At 45.1% G+C, this 16,541-nt stretch overlaps 1 protein-coding gene across 1 annotated transcript; it reads right to left on the minus strand.

Annotated features, from left to right (window-relative positions):
* Window positions 1-442: 442 nt before the first annotated feature.
* otoa (otoancorin) lies at window positions 443-13,102 on the minus strand. Its single transcript, XM_023803977.2, has 23 exons — window positions 13,040-13,102; window positions 12,721-12,908; window positions 12,250-12,377; window positions 12,015-12,145; window positions 11,772-11,917; window positions 11,482-11,590; window positions 11,175-11,393; window positions 10,905-11,066; window positions 9,178-9,318; window positions 8,466-8,521; window positions 8,260-8,380; window positions 6,475-6,581; window positions 6,244-6,379; window positions 5,924-6,117; window positions 5,752-5,842; window positions 5,490-5,652; window positions 5,170-5,363; window positions 3,951-4,103; window positions 3,679-3,821; window positions 3,457-3,593; window positions 2,217-2,314; window positions 1,903-2,074; window positions 443-1,667 (listed from the first exon to the last, which is right to left on the minus strand). Exons 1-23 carry the CDS (start codon window positions 13,088-13,090, stop codon window positions 1,579-1,581), a joined length of 3,129 nt encoding a protein of 1,042 aa, XP_023659745.1. The 5' UTR covers window positions 13,091-13,102; the 3' UTR covers window positions 443-1,578.
* Between the last annotated feature and the right edge of the window lie 3,439 nt (window positions 13,103-16,541).

The following is a 16,541-nucleotide window of genomic DNA, read 5'->3' on the forward strand; positions in this document are numbered from 1 at the left end:
CCTGTGACAGAGTGAGGAGTTTGATGATCTGAAGGGAACCTCGATATAGAGGCACTACTCCTTCAGTTCAAGAGGAGTCAGCTGGACACGTCCTCTTGAAGGAGCCACTGGGGAAGACCGGGATGCGCGGGAGGTGATGATATCTCCCAGGCGGCTCGGAAACGAAGATCCCCCCCCCCCCTTTCACACATGCAGGCAGATCCCCCTTGAGGCACCCTGCCGCCCTGTTAAGGTATTTTCTGCAAGACTTCAATGCAGCATATTACTTACTCTCTGAAGATTACCATGCGTTTCTGGTAACAGCTTACTACAAAACATTGTGCGAGTATCATGCAAGCAAGTAAAAGAAATGTAAAATTTGAGAGAAACATTCACAACATATATAATGTTTACAATATTACAAAGAACCAAGAATGCAAGTGGATGTAACAGTGAGATCAGATAGTGTTTTATTCAGGACAGCAGCTCTTTTTGATGTTTATACAAGGTAATGCATCGCTTTAAGCTTGGAAGTATATAAAATAGCAAATGCTGAAATATGAGCATATAAATTGACGTAGATAATAAAGGTGATGCCTCTACAGACTGCATCCTACCTGACGCCCTGTAACTCTCTTTACTCTCTCATTTCTGTCCTTCCACATATGAACTTTCTGCTCAGCAGGGTCATCCAGTTATTAGTATTTTAGGTGTAACATTACAACACCATCGCATGTTTGTGTTTTGTTTTTCAGAATTTTCTAGTCTGAGTATCAGAAGTGTAAAGTGGAAGCTACATTTTCTAGATGTTGTAAACATGGTGTGCCAATGAGTGTGGGGGCATCATTGGCTGGTTTAATCTGCATTTTTTTTTGTCGCTTTGATGCGATCTAGACTGTGTTCATGATGGTCTACCTGACATGATGCTTCTGTGTGGCCTGGGTCATCTAGATGCCAGTACTAGCTGACCAATGCGATGTGGACTTTGTTCATGGTGGCATTTCCGTTTGTGGAACTGAGGCTAGTGAAAGGCTATTGGCACACACAATCTCACTAACGACTAATTCTATTAAAGGATGCTTTAATGTGCATACAGCTCTGGAAAAAATTGAGGCCACTCTATATTTGTAAAAACCTGCATGTTTAAATCCAGGATAAATCCTGGTTCGGCTGGCAGAGGACTACACTGAGCAGCAGGCTGCTTCCAAGCTCAAAGTTTTTAGATCAGCAGTACACATGAACAAGGTGAAGCAGGAGACACTGGCAACAACCAAAAACCAGCCAGGTAGAGAGCTGAAGCGACTTTCTAATGTCAGAGATGATCGTCAGTTTATTTGGCAGTGCCTCATAAATCGGAGGATGACCACAAGTGACCTTCAAAAAGAATGGGAAATATTAAGTGATGTGAAGTGCACTGCTAGGACAGTTCATAACAGCCTCCTAGAAGCAGGACTGAAGACTCATAAAGCAAGGAAGGAGCCCTTCATTAAAGAGAAACAGGGAAGAGCCAGGCTGGAGTTTGCAAAAAAAATGAATGTTTTACACAGGTGTATGCCCATAAATTATGAAATGAGTGCCTGAAAAATTTGCTGTGGTCTTTTAATAGTTTCCAGAGCTGTATTTTAGCACAAATAACAAAAATAACTGTAAGACGATGACACTTGTAGTTGAATTCAGCCCAGGAGCTCCTAAAGTAAAGAAGATTGTCTTATTGTCTCAGTTTTATCAGTAAAGTAATACTAAAGTAATACTAAAGTAATACCCTTATCAGTAGTATCATCATTGTATAAGACAATTTATAATTTATAATTTTTAACCTTTTCAATGAAAAATAAAGCATCTGATTGGTAATGTTACTACCATCATAAAGATTTATCAGAATTTTTGCATGAAGGTTCATGAAGGTGCATGAAGAGAACTTACCACCCCTTTGTGGTAGTGAAACAGCAGGTGTTCCAACGAGGCCCGTGGAGGACACAGCTCCTGTGTCTCCCAGAGAAGCCCTCTGCTCGCTCGTCATTGGCTGCTTCTGGGCCTCAGTCACCACTGCAGCATTATCAGGGCCCAGTGCCTTTAGCTGACTTGGTGAGAGTGTCTGATAGGAGCAAGGAAAAGTGGGACTTAACAGGCACCATGACACAGACAATCAAACACTGAGATAAAGAGGAAACATGTTGAATGAGGGACATCAGGCTGGACACGGCCAGCACAGGTGGGGGGATGATTGGGACACTTACGGCCAGAAGAGCCGGGAGGATGAGCGGGATGGTGGATGGCTGGATGAAGGGCAGCACAGAGGGGCTCAAGCTCTGCAGCTCTGAGGCATTCAAGGCAGCTGAGGGGCAGAAACATACCATTAGTCAGTAGGTCATGGAGAACTACTAAAGCCAGCATGAGCTTCTGGACAAAGTGGCCACTGATGTGCTCTGGGTCTCAAGGGCTATGGATCCAACAGTGTCAAAAACCCCAGAAAGTGTCACTTAAAACCCCAGAAACAGCCACTATCCATTTCATTAAATTAAGCAGCTAAGGTGTAATGCAAAACAACAAGCAGCACATCTGATGACAGCAAAGGTATCAGTAGGAAGCAAACAGGAGCAATATGGCAGAAAGATGCAGGAAGGAGGCCAGGGCAGGAAATAAGGGCATTTTTCCACCATATCAAGTACCGTACTTTCGGTACCTTGAGGAAGTACCAAAAGTACGGTACTTCAAGATGTTGGTTTTCTCATGCCATAAACACTGGTACCGGCGCTGAATGACATAACAATGTGAGGCGGGGTATTCTGTGCTGAACTCGAAAAATGGCTATAGTAGGTTGTATTATAGGAGTTTGCATTAAAGTTTCACTAAAATATTATTGCTCTGTTACTCTGTCATAGGAAAAAAACTTAGCAAGGTTTATTTCTTTTATTGATTTTTATATTTTAAAAATCAGTTTAAATTTTTACCTCCGCTGCTTTGAGTGCTGCATGTGGTCTCCGAGACAATCGTAATCATTTTCATCCTTGCCATTTATATCACTCAAAGACGGGTTTGAGAGAAATTTATGAACTCCTTTTTTGTTTTATAAATACCCAAATATTTATAACGACAAAATCACATTGGTTGGACAGCACGCTATATGTGTGCTGTATTAGTATATTTAACAAAACTTTTTCTCATCCTTTATCTTCATCATCTCATCCTCATCTTATCCTTAATATTTATCATTATTTTCTGACTTCAAAACTCTTTTCAAGGCAGCGTTTGTATTGTGTTTCAGCGGCAGGCTATTTCCATAACCAATCAACAAAGGAAGCGGTCCAAGTCCCACACCAAAGTACAGAAGTACCCCAGCTGGTTTGGCACTTTCGGTACTGGAACTTTTGGTACTGGTACTCGACCAGTAATCAATGGAAAAGAGAAAGTACTGAAAGTACAGTACTTGGTGCTATAGAAAAGCGCCCTAAATGGTAGTACTGCTCTGTAACTGACCCAGGATGTTCCCTGCACTGTTCACTTGGGCTGCTGACCAGTTTGCTGGTGCTCCGATGGCTTCCAGCACCTGCACCTTCAGCTGCATGGCCACATCAAGCGGGCAGTGGATCCTGCCCAGTGCCCCCAGCGCCTCCCTGCAACAGAGTGCACCTCCATCATGGTCACTGCTGGCAGCACCATCGCCCACTGCATCTGGACGCTGTAGAATGGGCTTCTGACCTGCACGTCTCTGGTCTCAGCTGACCGATTTCTTTAGCACTCAGTCCACACAGAAACTGGCCCAGTCCCACAATCTCCATGGTTCCCAGCTTGGCTGGTGTGCAACCAGTGCGGTTCATAAACCTAAGCCACACTGCTGTCCTCTGGCAGGGAATAATAATAAAATAGATGTTTGCCCTTCGTCACTATCAAATATTCATCATATTCAAATACTATTCAAATATTCATTATCATCATCATTACACATTTCACCACTTCTCTTGCCTGCTGACCTGTCTCTGCTCCCAGACACATGAGGAGAGCATCTCCAGGGTGTCCAGGGAGCTGATGTTGAGTTCCTGGAGCTCAGTGTGGAGGAAACTCTGGGTGACACAGCCCAGCTGTTGCACCTGCTCCTCGGACAGCACCCCTGGCTGACCCCAGACCTGCACCCAGTGAAGAACAATAGAAATGAGAATACGAGCAACATGAGAGGCTGGAATACATGGCAGTTCAAGGAAAACAAGATCAAGAAAAAAGGCCCTTATGCAAATATATAAAAATCTCATGGGCAGACTGATTTAACTATTTAAATTGACATGCACATATTCAGTGAGACTGGTGTGTTTATGGGTTTGCTATACACAAAGCGTCCTGGTTATGACGTTAATCTACATCCAGACCTGGTCCATTTGGACTGGTGTGGTGCTGAGGTATCACACACTGCACAGCTACACTCAGGTTCTCATCCCTGAGGTGGTTTATTGTGTGGTGGGTGCAGCAACGCGCTGTAATCATCACACGCCCCTTATCCTTACCTATACACAGCAGCAGCTACATTACATTACATTTACAGCATTTGGCAGATGCCCCTAGCCAGAGCGACTTACATAAGTGCTTAGAATTCTCATCAGTGAATACATTCTGTTACTCATTCAATTGAACCCAGCTAAGAATACTATCACTCTAAAAAACTGTTGGCAAGTAATCATTTTTTCTTTAATAAGAGCATAACCCTGGAAGTGCTAATCCAAGTACTTCAGAAAGAGGTAGGTTTTTAGTCATCGTTTGAAGACACCCAATGACTCAGCTGTTCAGACATCTAGGGGAAGTTCATTCCACCACTTAGATGCCAAAACAGAGACGGGTCTAGATGCATGTCTTCCTTGTGCCTTGAGAGATGGTGGGACCAGTCGAGCAGTGCTGAAGGATCAGAGAGAGCATGGTGCAGTGCGGGGTGAGATAAGTTCTTTTCAATAGGAGAGTGCTGTTCCATTTTTGGCTTTGTAGGCAAGCAACAGTGCTTTGAATTTGATCCGTCCAACTACAGGAAGCCAGTGGAGGGAGCTTAACGATGGTGTGATGTGGGAGAACCTGCTAGGAGTCAGTTACAGTAGTCTGGTCTCAAGATGACAAGAGATTGAACAAGTACCTGAACAGACCTGACCAACTACTCCTTGTAGTCGGCGTGCTGGAGTACCCGGGTACTGCCTGATGCCCAAGGCCACCTACCTCCATCGTTTTATTGCGCAGGGCCTGGAGCTGCATGGCACTGTAATTGTGGACCGTCCCAAGGGTAGACACCCTATCCCTGAAAGTTTGGGGGGAGATGCCTGCAAGCTGAGCTGGACTCCAGTACACATTTCTCTCTCCTAGGTCCTCAATCTCCAGCACTGTGGGGATGCTTATGGAGGAGAATGCTGGTACTGGGGTTGTGAGAAGGCAGGGGCATCGATCAAAAGGTAAAGAAAACGTAGTAGGGTTCTACACTACGTAAAGAGCACAGAGGAGAATTCTGGGTAAAAGAGACCATTTCTAATGGGACTTCTCACCGTCTCGTTTAGTGCGGGCAGGTACAGATCCTGTAGTGAGGATAAATAGCTTCCTGTTCAAGCCATTAAGGTCTGTCAACGTGGGAAACACCTCTGGAGAGCCAGAGTATAGAGTTTGGGGCAGGCTGTCCTTGATGTTCATGAGGGCATCCTTCACCCAAGCCTGGGAACATACAGAAAGAGACCAAGGAGCATGGCAACATTAAACACGGTAAAGGGAGTGATGACAGCGCTCATGCATCATGAGCTCTTTATCATGCACCTCAGAAGGAAGGGATGTGAGGATGGACTCGTTCAGCAGCAGAAGGGGTCCCAGGGACATCACTGTGGTGGCCGTCCATTCTGAGGGGTCACTGGGTGACAGCGAGACAAACCACTCGTCAGAACCTGGGAGCCAGAACATGATAGAAAAAAATGTGGCTGGGAACACTCACCCATATGTGGTCTTCAGGAGTGTGAATATGGCCTCTGTGTTATCACGACGGAGGGTGGGACACTTGGCCAGTGCCAGCAGACTGGCGTTAATGGCCTCTGGGCTCAGTCCAGAGAAACGCCTTACATCTAATGCACACACTAGATTTCCCAAGTGACTGATGTCTTCAGGTGAGAGCGTGGACAGGTTCCTTCCCTGGAAATTCAACACGTGCAGAGTGAGGCTGCTCATTTCAATGATGCATTAATGCACGAATTAAGCACATTACTCTTTATCTAGACAAGCAGAACTTCTATGGTTGATTATGATGACAGTGTTTACCAGGCAAGTCAGAGCCTTATCAGCGAGGGCCTGGCATGAGGGGGATTTGATTGGCAGGGAAGACATGTTGACGACGGCCATCTTCTCCAGGAAACGTGAGCACTGATGTTTTGGCAGACTTGCTATTATTTTAGGGCTGTTAAGGACATTTGGGAGGACAACTGTGAAAAATTACTGAATCGGTAACAAATACAATTTAACTGGATCATGGGCTTTCCATGGATGACTCACTTAAGCTCAAGCAGCATAACCGCAGGAATGCTGTTCACATCGATGCTGCTGAAGTTGCTGAAGTTACCATCCTTGTTGTAAAAGAGCTTCACATTGGCACACAATGCCTAAAAAGGAGACAGGGGCACTGAGTCAGAGCCGTTTAGTTGGATAAAACATCTTCAGGAAGAGTGAAAACACTATATCTGGAACCCTAACATTCAATGTAAAAAACAAACCCAGTCATAATCACATTCAAACACCAATTCATATGTCACACATAAAATCAGACCTAAAATCCATACTCAGCAACTTCCCATCAAAGCTACAATAACAGCCTTAATCTTAACCCTAACGACACCCAGTTCCAAATGCAGTGGTACCTCAGTTCTCAAACTCATTAGAACTCGAATTTCTTAAAAGTCAAACCAACCAGTTCAAAAAAAAAATTACCTAGAACTTGATCTGAATCTCAGAAGTCAAACCGTAAACGCCGATCTAAGATAACTTGTACACGCAGGCACGTCTCTCAGCGGAAACATAGGTTTCAGTCTAAGCCTGGCATTAGCTGTGATAGCATCCTGCATGTTTACACTAGCTGAATACATAGGCCTATATTTAGACAGTAAAAATACATTTAGACAATGATAGACAGTAACAGTAATTATTATTATATAATAAAATACATTTAAAAATAAAGATTTCTTATTAATTATTTTAATATTAATAACCATTAATACATTTAATTATAATAATATTGTTGTGCCGGACGGAACGGAGACAAAGACGCAGATGTCAGGGTATCGGGGAATACAGGGTTTAATTACAGGTAAGGCAGGCAAAACACAGACGGACAATACAATGACTGGACTAGGGAAACAAACTGAAACGCGGACGAAATACAGAGGACTAATGACAACAACCAGAAACAGCTGATCACACGGGTATTCCACACGGAGTTAACGAGGGGGCGTGGCACACGGAAGGAGCGGACGATCGGAGCAGGACACATTGTTTTTTTTAACTTTACACATTGTTTGGATACATTTATTTTCTTACTTTACAAATTACTGTTTTGATAAATGTGCTTAGATGTGTTAGTACAGTGTCACGCCCACAGGGGCGGGACCAGACAGGTGCAACTCGTCAACAGACGATTAGCCTCCTTTAAAAGCTGAGCAAACCCAGATCTTCCTCGCGAAGTATTGTGCCGATGTTACGAAGCCATGCTGAGCATTCTTCTAGTCTTCTGTCTACCCGCTTTCCCCCGCCTTACCTGTTTACCTCATGTACGATCCTTACCTTATTGCCTTCCGTCCTCAGACCAGCTCCCGTACTTGACCTACCTGTCCTGCCGAGTCCAGCCTCTTCTGTTCTCCCCTCCTCGTGTTCCCTGGTCCTGTGTCTATTCGTCGGACGGATTCCCCTGGGCTGAGGAGCCAGCGTTCCATCTCTCTGCAGGACTGTGCCCTTCCTGTGCTTATCCCAAACTCGACTCATTAAAGGCTTGTTATCCCTGCATTCCTGGATCTCTGTCTCCCTTCTTGACCAGCCGTAACATACAGTATATGCTCTTCTTGTTTTATCTGGTTCATTTTGTGTTTAAATGCTAAAAAAACATATTTAGATGTAATTTTTTGGACCGGGAACCAATTAATTGGTTTTCCATTATTTCTTATGGGGGAAATTCGATCACAACTTTTTAGGATTCAATCCGGAGTTCTGAACAGATTAAATTCGAGTTCTGAGGTACCACTGTATAAGCTTATCCTAACCTGAACCCCAAAACCATGACTGTGATCAAACCTGAGTTCTGGAGAGCCACTGTGCGTTCAGAGCCAGCATCTGAATCATCTCCATGACATCACTCTGATTAGTTCTATTGATCATCTCACAGGTCACGCCCTGCACTGCTGGACCCAGCTTCCTTAAAAGGGAGAGGACATATCTGGACTCCAGTGGGCACCTTATAAGGTGGTACAGTGACATGGCACCACGCCGCTGACTCTTACCCCAGCTCCTTCAGAGCTAGCTTCCCACTCAGAATCTTGCTCATGATGAAGGCAGCCTGCAAACAGAGAGAGATGAGTGTGAGCGGCTGAGGACAGATGACTGTGCCAGGGCAGGTGCCCCCTGTGTTGTGGATGGGCAGATGGCTGCGCCAGGGCAGGTGCCCCCTGTGTTGTGGATGGGCAGATGACTATGCCAGGGCAGGTGCCCCCTTTGTTGTGGATGGGCAGATGACTATGCCAGGGCAGGTTCACCCTGTATTGCCCCCTGTGTTGTGGATGGGCAGATGACTATGCCAGGGCAGGTTCACCCTGTATTGCCCCCTGTGTTGTGGATGGGCAGACGACTGTGCCAGGGCAGGTGCCCCCTGTGTTGTGGATGGGCAGATGACTATGCCAGGGCAGGTGCCCCCTGTGTTGTGGATGGGCAGATGACTATGCCAGGGCAGGTTCACCCTGTATTGCCCCCTGTGTTGTGGATGGGCAGATGACTGTGCCAGGGCAGGTGCCCCCTGTGTAGTGGATGGGCAGATGGCTGTGCCAGGGCAGGTGCCCCCTGTGTTGTGGATGGGCAGATGACTATGCCAGGGCAGGTGCCCCCTGTGTTGTGGATGGGCAGATGGCTGTGCCAGGGCAGGTGCCCCCTGTGTTGTGGATGGGCAGATGGCTGTGCCAGGGCAGGTGCCCTTATGGTGGACGGGCGCAAGGCTGTCACCTGGGCACGGCTCCAGCTTCGGTCCCTCACTTGCTCAGCAGACTGTAGCCTGGCCTTTGCCAGCATCTCCAGGGACACATGGGACAGCAGCCCGTCTGGGAGTCCGCTCACCAATTCCGGCATGCTTATGTTTCTGTGAAGCTGGAGGGGGCCAGACAGCAGCATCAGCTGTGGCGGTGTAGTGTGTGTGTCTGTGTGTGTGTTTGTGTCTACATGTGTGTCTATTAGGCATGTAACGATGACTCGCGAATCGGTTAAAAATCGATGTAAATGTATTTAAACCGGCTGATGTGGAAAATGAATCGCTACTTTAGGAGTACTTGACGGTACTTTACTTAACAGAAAAACTGATGTAATATTACGTTTGATTTCACGACGTCAGATCGACGTCAGATGTCACTGCCTATTCACGTCGACGTCTACGTCTAGTTTTTGGTTTTGACCGAATGCGATCGAGATGGCGAGAGAATTTGAAATTGAGGACATCCCCCCCGATCTTAAATCGGTGGTGTGGCAGCATTTTAGCTTTCCGGTAATCACAAACGAAAACGGCGAGAAAAGCACAGACAAGACAAAAACTGCGTGCAAGCATTGTAAAAGACTGATAACATACACAAATAGCACAACGAACATGCTTCAGCATCAATTCACTACCGCCAGAGCGAAGATTATTAAAAGGGCAAACCACGCTAAAAAGTTGCACATCCAAGCCTTAGTTTATTTGGTAACGCTTTATATTAAGTGCACCTTCATAATGCATTTATAGAACATTAATAAGCAGCATGCAAGTACACTTTAATATCCTAACATCCCTTAACAGCTTTAATATACATTAATAACAAACATTACATGATTATACAATTATGTTTGTTATTATTATATAATGTTTGTTATTAATGTATATTATAGCTGTACATGACGTTTATAAATGTTTTATGAATACTTAATGAATACATTATGAAGGTGTACTGAAAGTTTTATGAATGCAGTATAAAAGCATTATGAAGGTGCAGTTAATGTAAAGTGTTACCGTTTATTTACAGTAGCCTATTTGAAGTTTTTTTTATTTTGATTTGAGATTTTTTTTTAAAAAAGTATTTTATTCAATTTCAGTTGCACTGTTAAGAAGAGGACACTTTTGCACAGAAAGATAAATAAAGGAATATTTTTAAATAAATTTGTCTGCAGCTCATCCTTTTAAAAAATCGTGAGAAAATTGTATCGTGAAATCAGAATCGTGAATCGTATCAAATCGTGGGTTGAGTGTATAGTTACATCCCTAGTGTCTGTGTGTGTGCGAGCGGGTTTACCTATCCTTATGGGGACACAATGTCCCCATAACGTGATAAATATCCGTTTTTTTTCCCTTATGGGGACCGGTTTCCTGGTCCCCATAAGGGAAAACTCTATTTTATAAAAATCGGTGACTGCTATGAAAAAACTAAAAATGTAAAAACTCTTGTATTTTCTTAGGTTACTTATGGTTATGGTTAGGGCAGGGTAGGGGTTAAGGTTGTCATAGTTAGCGTTAGCATTTTTCCCATTGAAATGAATGAGCGGTCCCCATAAGGATATGTTTACCCTACATGTGCATTTGTGTGTGTGTGTGTGTGTGTGTGTGTGTGTGTGTGTCTGTGTGTTGTGACTCTTCCCTCCCCTGCTCCTCCTCCCCTGCTCACTGTCCTAGTCTCTCGCTTTTGAATCATTTTCCTTCCGCCCTTCCTCACCCCATCTAGTAGTGCCACCTTCTGCAGGGTGGAGAGCTCCTGGCTGAGTCTGCCCAGGCCTTGTGACCCTAGCAGTCCCTGGGCTTCCACCTTGCACAGCAGGGAGCTGCGTACCCCCCGCACCACCGATCCCAGAGACAGCAAGTCGCTATTGGACACTGACTGCAATGGAATAGGAGAGGGAAACGTGTATTATTTATTGCGATTAGACCCAGAGAAGAAGCAGGAATGGGAGAGACTGGGAGGTGCCACCCAGGCAGAGACCCCCACCTGGGCTCCCTGCAGTAGGGTGTTGGCCAGCACTCGGGCCTGGCCTGGCCCCCACTTGGCCATACCCAGCGAAGCCAGGTTGCTCTGGATGATGGAGAGGGACAGGTTGGCCAGCCAGGAAGCGGGCAGCGCTGACACTGCCGGACCCAGCCACATCACTGACTCCGGGCTCAGGTTCCCCTTCCCAGAAACAAGCTTTTTCACCAGCGTTGTCCGTAGCTGGAGTGGCAGAGGGATGGGTGAAGATGTAGCTACGAGAAGCCAAGACCCTGGACTGGGGTGAGGCTGGGCGCTGGTGCAGGAATACCTTATCAGCGTCGGAGTTACTGCAGTCAGCAAGCTGGGGCAGCAGGAGCTCAGTCAGGGACACATTGAGAGGCGTGGCATCGCCATAGAAACAGGTCAGGGGGCCCAGTCTAGCGAACAAGTAAAGATAAATACAGACGCAAAAAAAGATGCAAGATAGACACAAGCAACCCAGTCACACTGCATTTACAGGTGCACAGTACTGTCCGCACAGAGCTGCTTTAGAAGCTGCATACTGTGACAGGAAGTGATGTAATCATTAGTGACTCCCATTCAGAGTCAAACACACACTTATCAAGGTTCTGGAGGAACTCCTGCTGCTTAGAGAAACAGTCCTGCTTTACTCTGCTGAGCAAAGTCTTTCCAAGGGTGGAACCATCGTCACCCAGTTTGCGGAAAGAGACTTGAAACTGGTCGGACTGGACAAATGGGCAGAGCTGGGATGAAGAGGCACAGAGAGGCGCATGTTAGCATAGCAGTACACTCTGATTGTGAACACTACCCAGAGCTCCATACTGAGAAAGAGCGTCATACCTGCTCTTTAGGGACGCTTTTAAACTCCGAGGGTGGCAGCAGGGTAAGGAAGCGACGCAGGATGTGCATGACCTGTGCTGAGAGCCACGTGCCAGGCAGACAGAGGTCTGTGGTGCCGGCTACTGGTGAGACTGGCCACAATGATTCTATAATTACTTAATGCATTTTCATGTTATGGACGTATTTGTTATTAGTCAACTAAATTCATATGCCAGACCTCTGGCTTTCTGCTGACCTGCTGGTCTAGGTCCAGAAGGCAGTGGGACCCTGCAGTTCTGACTGATTTGCTGTTTGGCCCAGTTCATGATCTTGACTTTTTGATCCATGGATATCGACTCAAACATGTCATTGAACACACCCATCCTGAGGAGACAGACCTGCTAATCTTAACTCAATTTCCTTGTTATTTAGTGCCCTTCACCAGAGATTTGTCCCAAGGTGGTTGACAAGGGTATGTAGCATCATTACATCATTTATCTCTCTCAAACCCTGACTGTCTGGTGTGCAGACTGGTGACTGGTGATGGTGAGCCCTAGCAAACAGTTTTATGTAAACTTATTATGCATTAGTATTGTACCACTCCATGTAAATATCCTGTACTGTCATTGATGTTGCAGCATGTTGCAGTTTCTCTAACTCGGATCAGCTTCTGAAATGTACGGCATTCGAGAGTGTTATCAAGCCCCAGTAAGGAGGTACAGCTTACATGTCTGATAGCTGCTGGTGATCCAGCTCTGCAGGCAAGGCTGAGCTGGGTAGCGGTACCTCCTGGAGGAGAACCTTGGATGCCCAGAGAAGCAGGTCCCGTTCCTGAGCTTTAAAACCAGATCCATTCACCAGGGCCTCCCAGGCCAGAGGGGCCACAAAGGCTCGCAGGAGACAGCGATGTGCATCCTGATGAGGGGCAGAGATAGATAGAGAGACAGAGCAGAGAGATGGCAGAACCTCAGAACAGCAGAGGGATACTGGACAGCAGATGGCGAGGCTGTGCAGCTGCACCTCATTCATGGAGCGGCAGAACTCACCGATGCGTTCTTCAAGATCTCAACCGCCTGCAGTAAGCAGGAGCAGTTCATCAGCCTTTCTGTGATGTTCTTCCCACCCAGCCAGTAAAAGGAAGAGATGTGAGGGACAGACTGCACACAAGAACATCTGCCAGCTCTGCTGAAATTCACCCACTCATTCATATCATGAGTTTTCGCAATGTCTGCGGCCTAGGTGGGCTTACCCAGTTCATGGGTCTTGAGGGCATGTCTCCTGTAGCGTTAAACTGATTCATATGTGACTCAGACCTCAGTGGTGGAGGCAAGGAGGAGAGCAAGGGGAGGAACAGGGAGAATGGACTGGACCCTGAGCCTTTCTGCACCAATGGACTGAGAGACAAAACCAGGGAAAGACACACATTTTGCTCCATGAGGTGCAAAAGCTCATGAATAAATGTGTAGATGAAAACACATGCACACAGGTAACTGGTGAGAGGCAGGATCACCTGCTCATGTTGTCCATCATGGTGAGCGGGGGATGTCCTGCAGCCAGACAGATACAGAGTGAAATGGACGACAAAATTCTACAGGTCAGCTTGCGATGCCCTTACGAAGCACTTAGCCTGGGGACTTGTGCCAAGGGCAGAGGAAGAATTAGAAATGGATCTTACCCATTGGGAGGCACTTGTTCATCTGTTAGGATAGAAAAGGGAGGTAAGTCTGGGTCCAGGTGCTGCTCAGTGATGTGTGAAGCTGCAGTGGTGCAGTGAGGGTTACCAGTTTCCTGGCTTTGTCTTTGAAGTCCGAGGGCAGTGGAGGAAAGGGCAGCCGGGACTCGTTATTGGCGACCATGTGTGACGGTGCAGGTTCCTGTGGAAGCACTGAGCAAAAGGCAAAGAATCACCGACTATATGAGGAGCCAGAGGCAGTATCAGACAGACATTGAAATACCACCACAGTAATAAATCTGAAATCTGTTTAGAAATGCTTATTCTCTAGTAGATTTAACTTTATAATAGTAATTTTCCTAACAATGCAGTATTTATCTCAGAAATAAAATGATCAAGGATGGTGCATTTTTTGTAATATCAGCAGACTGGAGGCACACAGAGAGCGTGGATATTCACCCGCGAGTCCATGGACCAGCAGGTGGAGCACGGTGACAGTCGCCACCCAGATAAGCATGGCGGCTTCCTCTTATTCCTGAGTTGCTGTTGGTAGGACAGAGTGCAATATCAGTGTGTTCATTTGCAACAATATAAAGTGGAAATTTTACAGAAGTATATCGGTTTGCTTAACAGTTTCTGCGAAACCATGTGTGGATAGTGATTGCATTGGTTATAGAGTCATTTTTTCAGTATTAGATTTAAAAAGTTAAATTAAAAAAAAAAATCTGTGAGAATAGGGACAATTACATAGGTGAAATGTTTTCGATGACACGTCCTGGTCCGTTTAAGTAAGGTTAGTTTTTCAGGCGGAAAGGGGATCTCACTGGCAATGTATGGCAGGGGTCCATACACTGACAGTGATTGATTTGATGATTGTGCAGGAAATATGTCAAGATGCTATGATATGTGCAGAATGAGCGGTAAGTGCAAACAAACAAGGGATCAGTGCAAACAAAATAGTGCTCAGTTAAGCTGCCAGATTGTGTGTGGAGGGCGTGGGCCAGAGAATCAGCACTACAAATACACTAGTGGTCAAGATTGTGGAAACACTTCTCATTTTTAAAGATTGCAGAGCTTTGTTCCAGTTACTCCAGTTACTTATGTAATCATCCAATAAATGATATTCGTAAGCATTCTCTGATTGTTTATAAACATTACCACCAGTATTTGTGTAGTAATTTTGAAAGCGTAATGGCCACCAGTGTAAGCTACTTTAGAGCACATTGACAGCTGCGGGGAAGAAGCTGCTCCTTAGCTTAAACCCTAAATTCCACCGTAGAATAAGAGGAAACTTTGTGTGGCTACTTGTGAAACACAGAAAAACATTTTCAAGAAAGACATATTACGCCGTAATACCAAGATTTGAATAAATAAATTTACTACCGTAAAACTAATAGCAGGCTATTCAAGCACAGGCAAATTATCTGCAGACGGGTTGACTGTAGTTTATAGCGAGATACATATAACGAAAAACTGGGCAAATTTTATTTTATTATGGTGACAGCTGCCGTATATTATATTATATTCATAATGCAATATGTAGGCATAATAGTAAGCTAATATGTTGATTTTCATTTCACATTGTCGGGGAATGCCTCTCCATGGCAACATGATTATGTAAGCAGACTATGTATCAGGTGATGTTATTTATTTATTTATTTATTTTTTAATGAATCTGTTTCTTTTCCAGTGCTGCCACGGGGTTGCGTTGCTATGCACTGTGATCTGTGCTAGCAGCTGCCTAGATACCGTGCAGTTTCCGGCATCCCACTGGTACCTAAAGGGGAATCACATCGGCACACAGGGACATTGCGGTGAGCCCAGCACCTTGTTCTGAGAACATCTGCAGGAACACATTTTACTACAGAGAACCTGTTGTCCTTTCAAGTAAATCTGCATAATGCCTCGTTAGTGTAGTAGTGTTTGATACCAACACAAATACGAAAATGAAACATTTATCATGTCAAACTTTAACAACACCATCAGTACAAATTCTTGCAGAATAAATATTTTAAAGCTTTTCCCTGTTATGTAACAATGTTCAGGGTGGGGGGGCGAATCCTGAGCACCTGCACCTATTGCCCAAAAGAGTGACAGCGCTTCCCTTAACCGGCCCAGGATCCCCCCCCCCCCCCCCCCCCAGCTGAGCACCTGCTGTAATGGTGTGATTTCTCTAATTGAATGTAGAATTAGTGTTAATCCCAAACATCATGATGGGAGGTATTATTAAACTTTTATTTTATACCACTATACACCAAAGTAACAACAAAACTGCTGCCGAGTATCTGTCTTCCTGTGTTTTAACGATTTACAATAATTTCAAAACATATGACATGTGCAGAGACATATGATTAATATGTTTACATTTGACTGTGGTTTTAATACATGCACATATGCATTACCTGGGTAAAATCTGTTACATGAAAGCTGTGCTGATTGTAGAGAACTATTTGTCTCAGTTTGTCATGTACATTTTACTGAAATTTTACAATTACTTGTGATATACTCATTTGAGCCCAATGTATTACTTTGTTGGAAAATAATTTCTTTTCATTATGTATTACTTAGTATTAAGTTAATTTCACTGAGTGTAGTTTAACAACAGTGGTATAAAATTAATACTTTAAAAATTGATACGTTACTTTGCCAGCAAACAATGAATGTCTGCTTCACTCACCGCTCTGTGATCAGCCGACGTCCGGCTTCTGCTGGCTGTCAGACACTGTGGGAGACGGGCAGCATCCGGCAGGTTTATGTCGCTCCCTGTCTCCTCCCACCTGCACTGTCTGGGTATCATACAGGTGGGAGAGGCAGAATGAGATGAGTCTCAAACCCTGTATACCTGATCCCACAAAAGCTGGGTGGGGTGCAGCATT

The sequence above is a fragment of the Paramormyrops kingsleyae genome, chromosome 23, assembly GCF_048594095.1.
Source record: "Paramormyrops kingsleyae isolate MSU_618 chromosome 23, PKINGS_0.4, whole genome shotgun sequence".
Classification (NCBI taxonomy): Eukaryota; Metazoa; Chordata; class Actinopteri; order Osteoglossiformes; family Mormyridae; genus Paramormyrops; species Paramormyrops kingsleyae.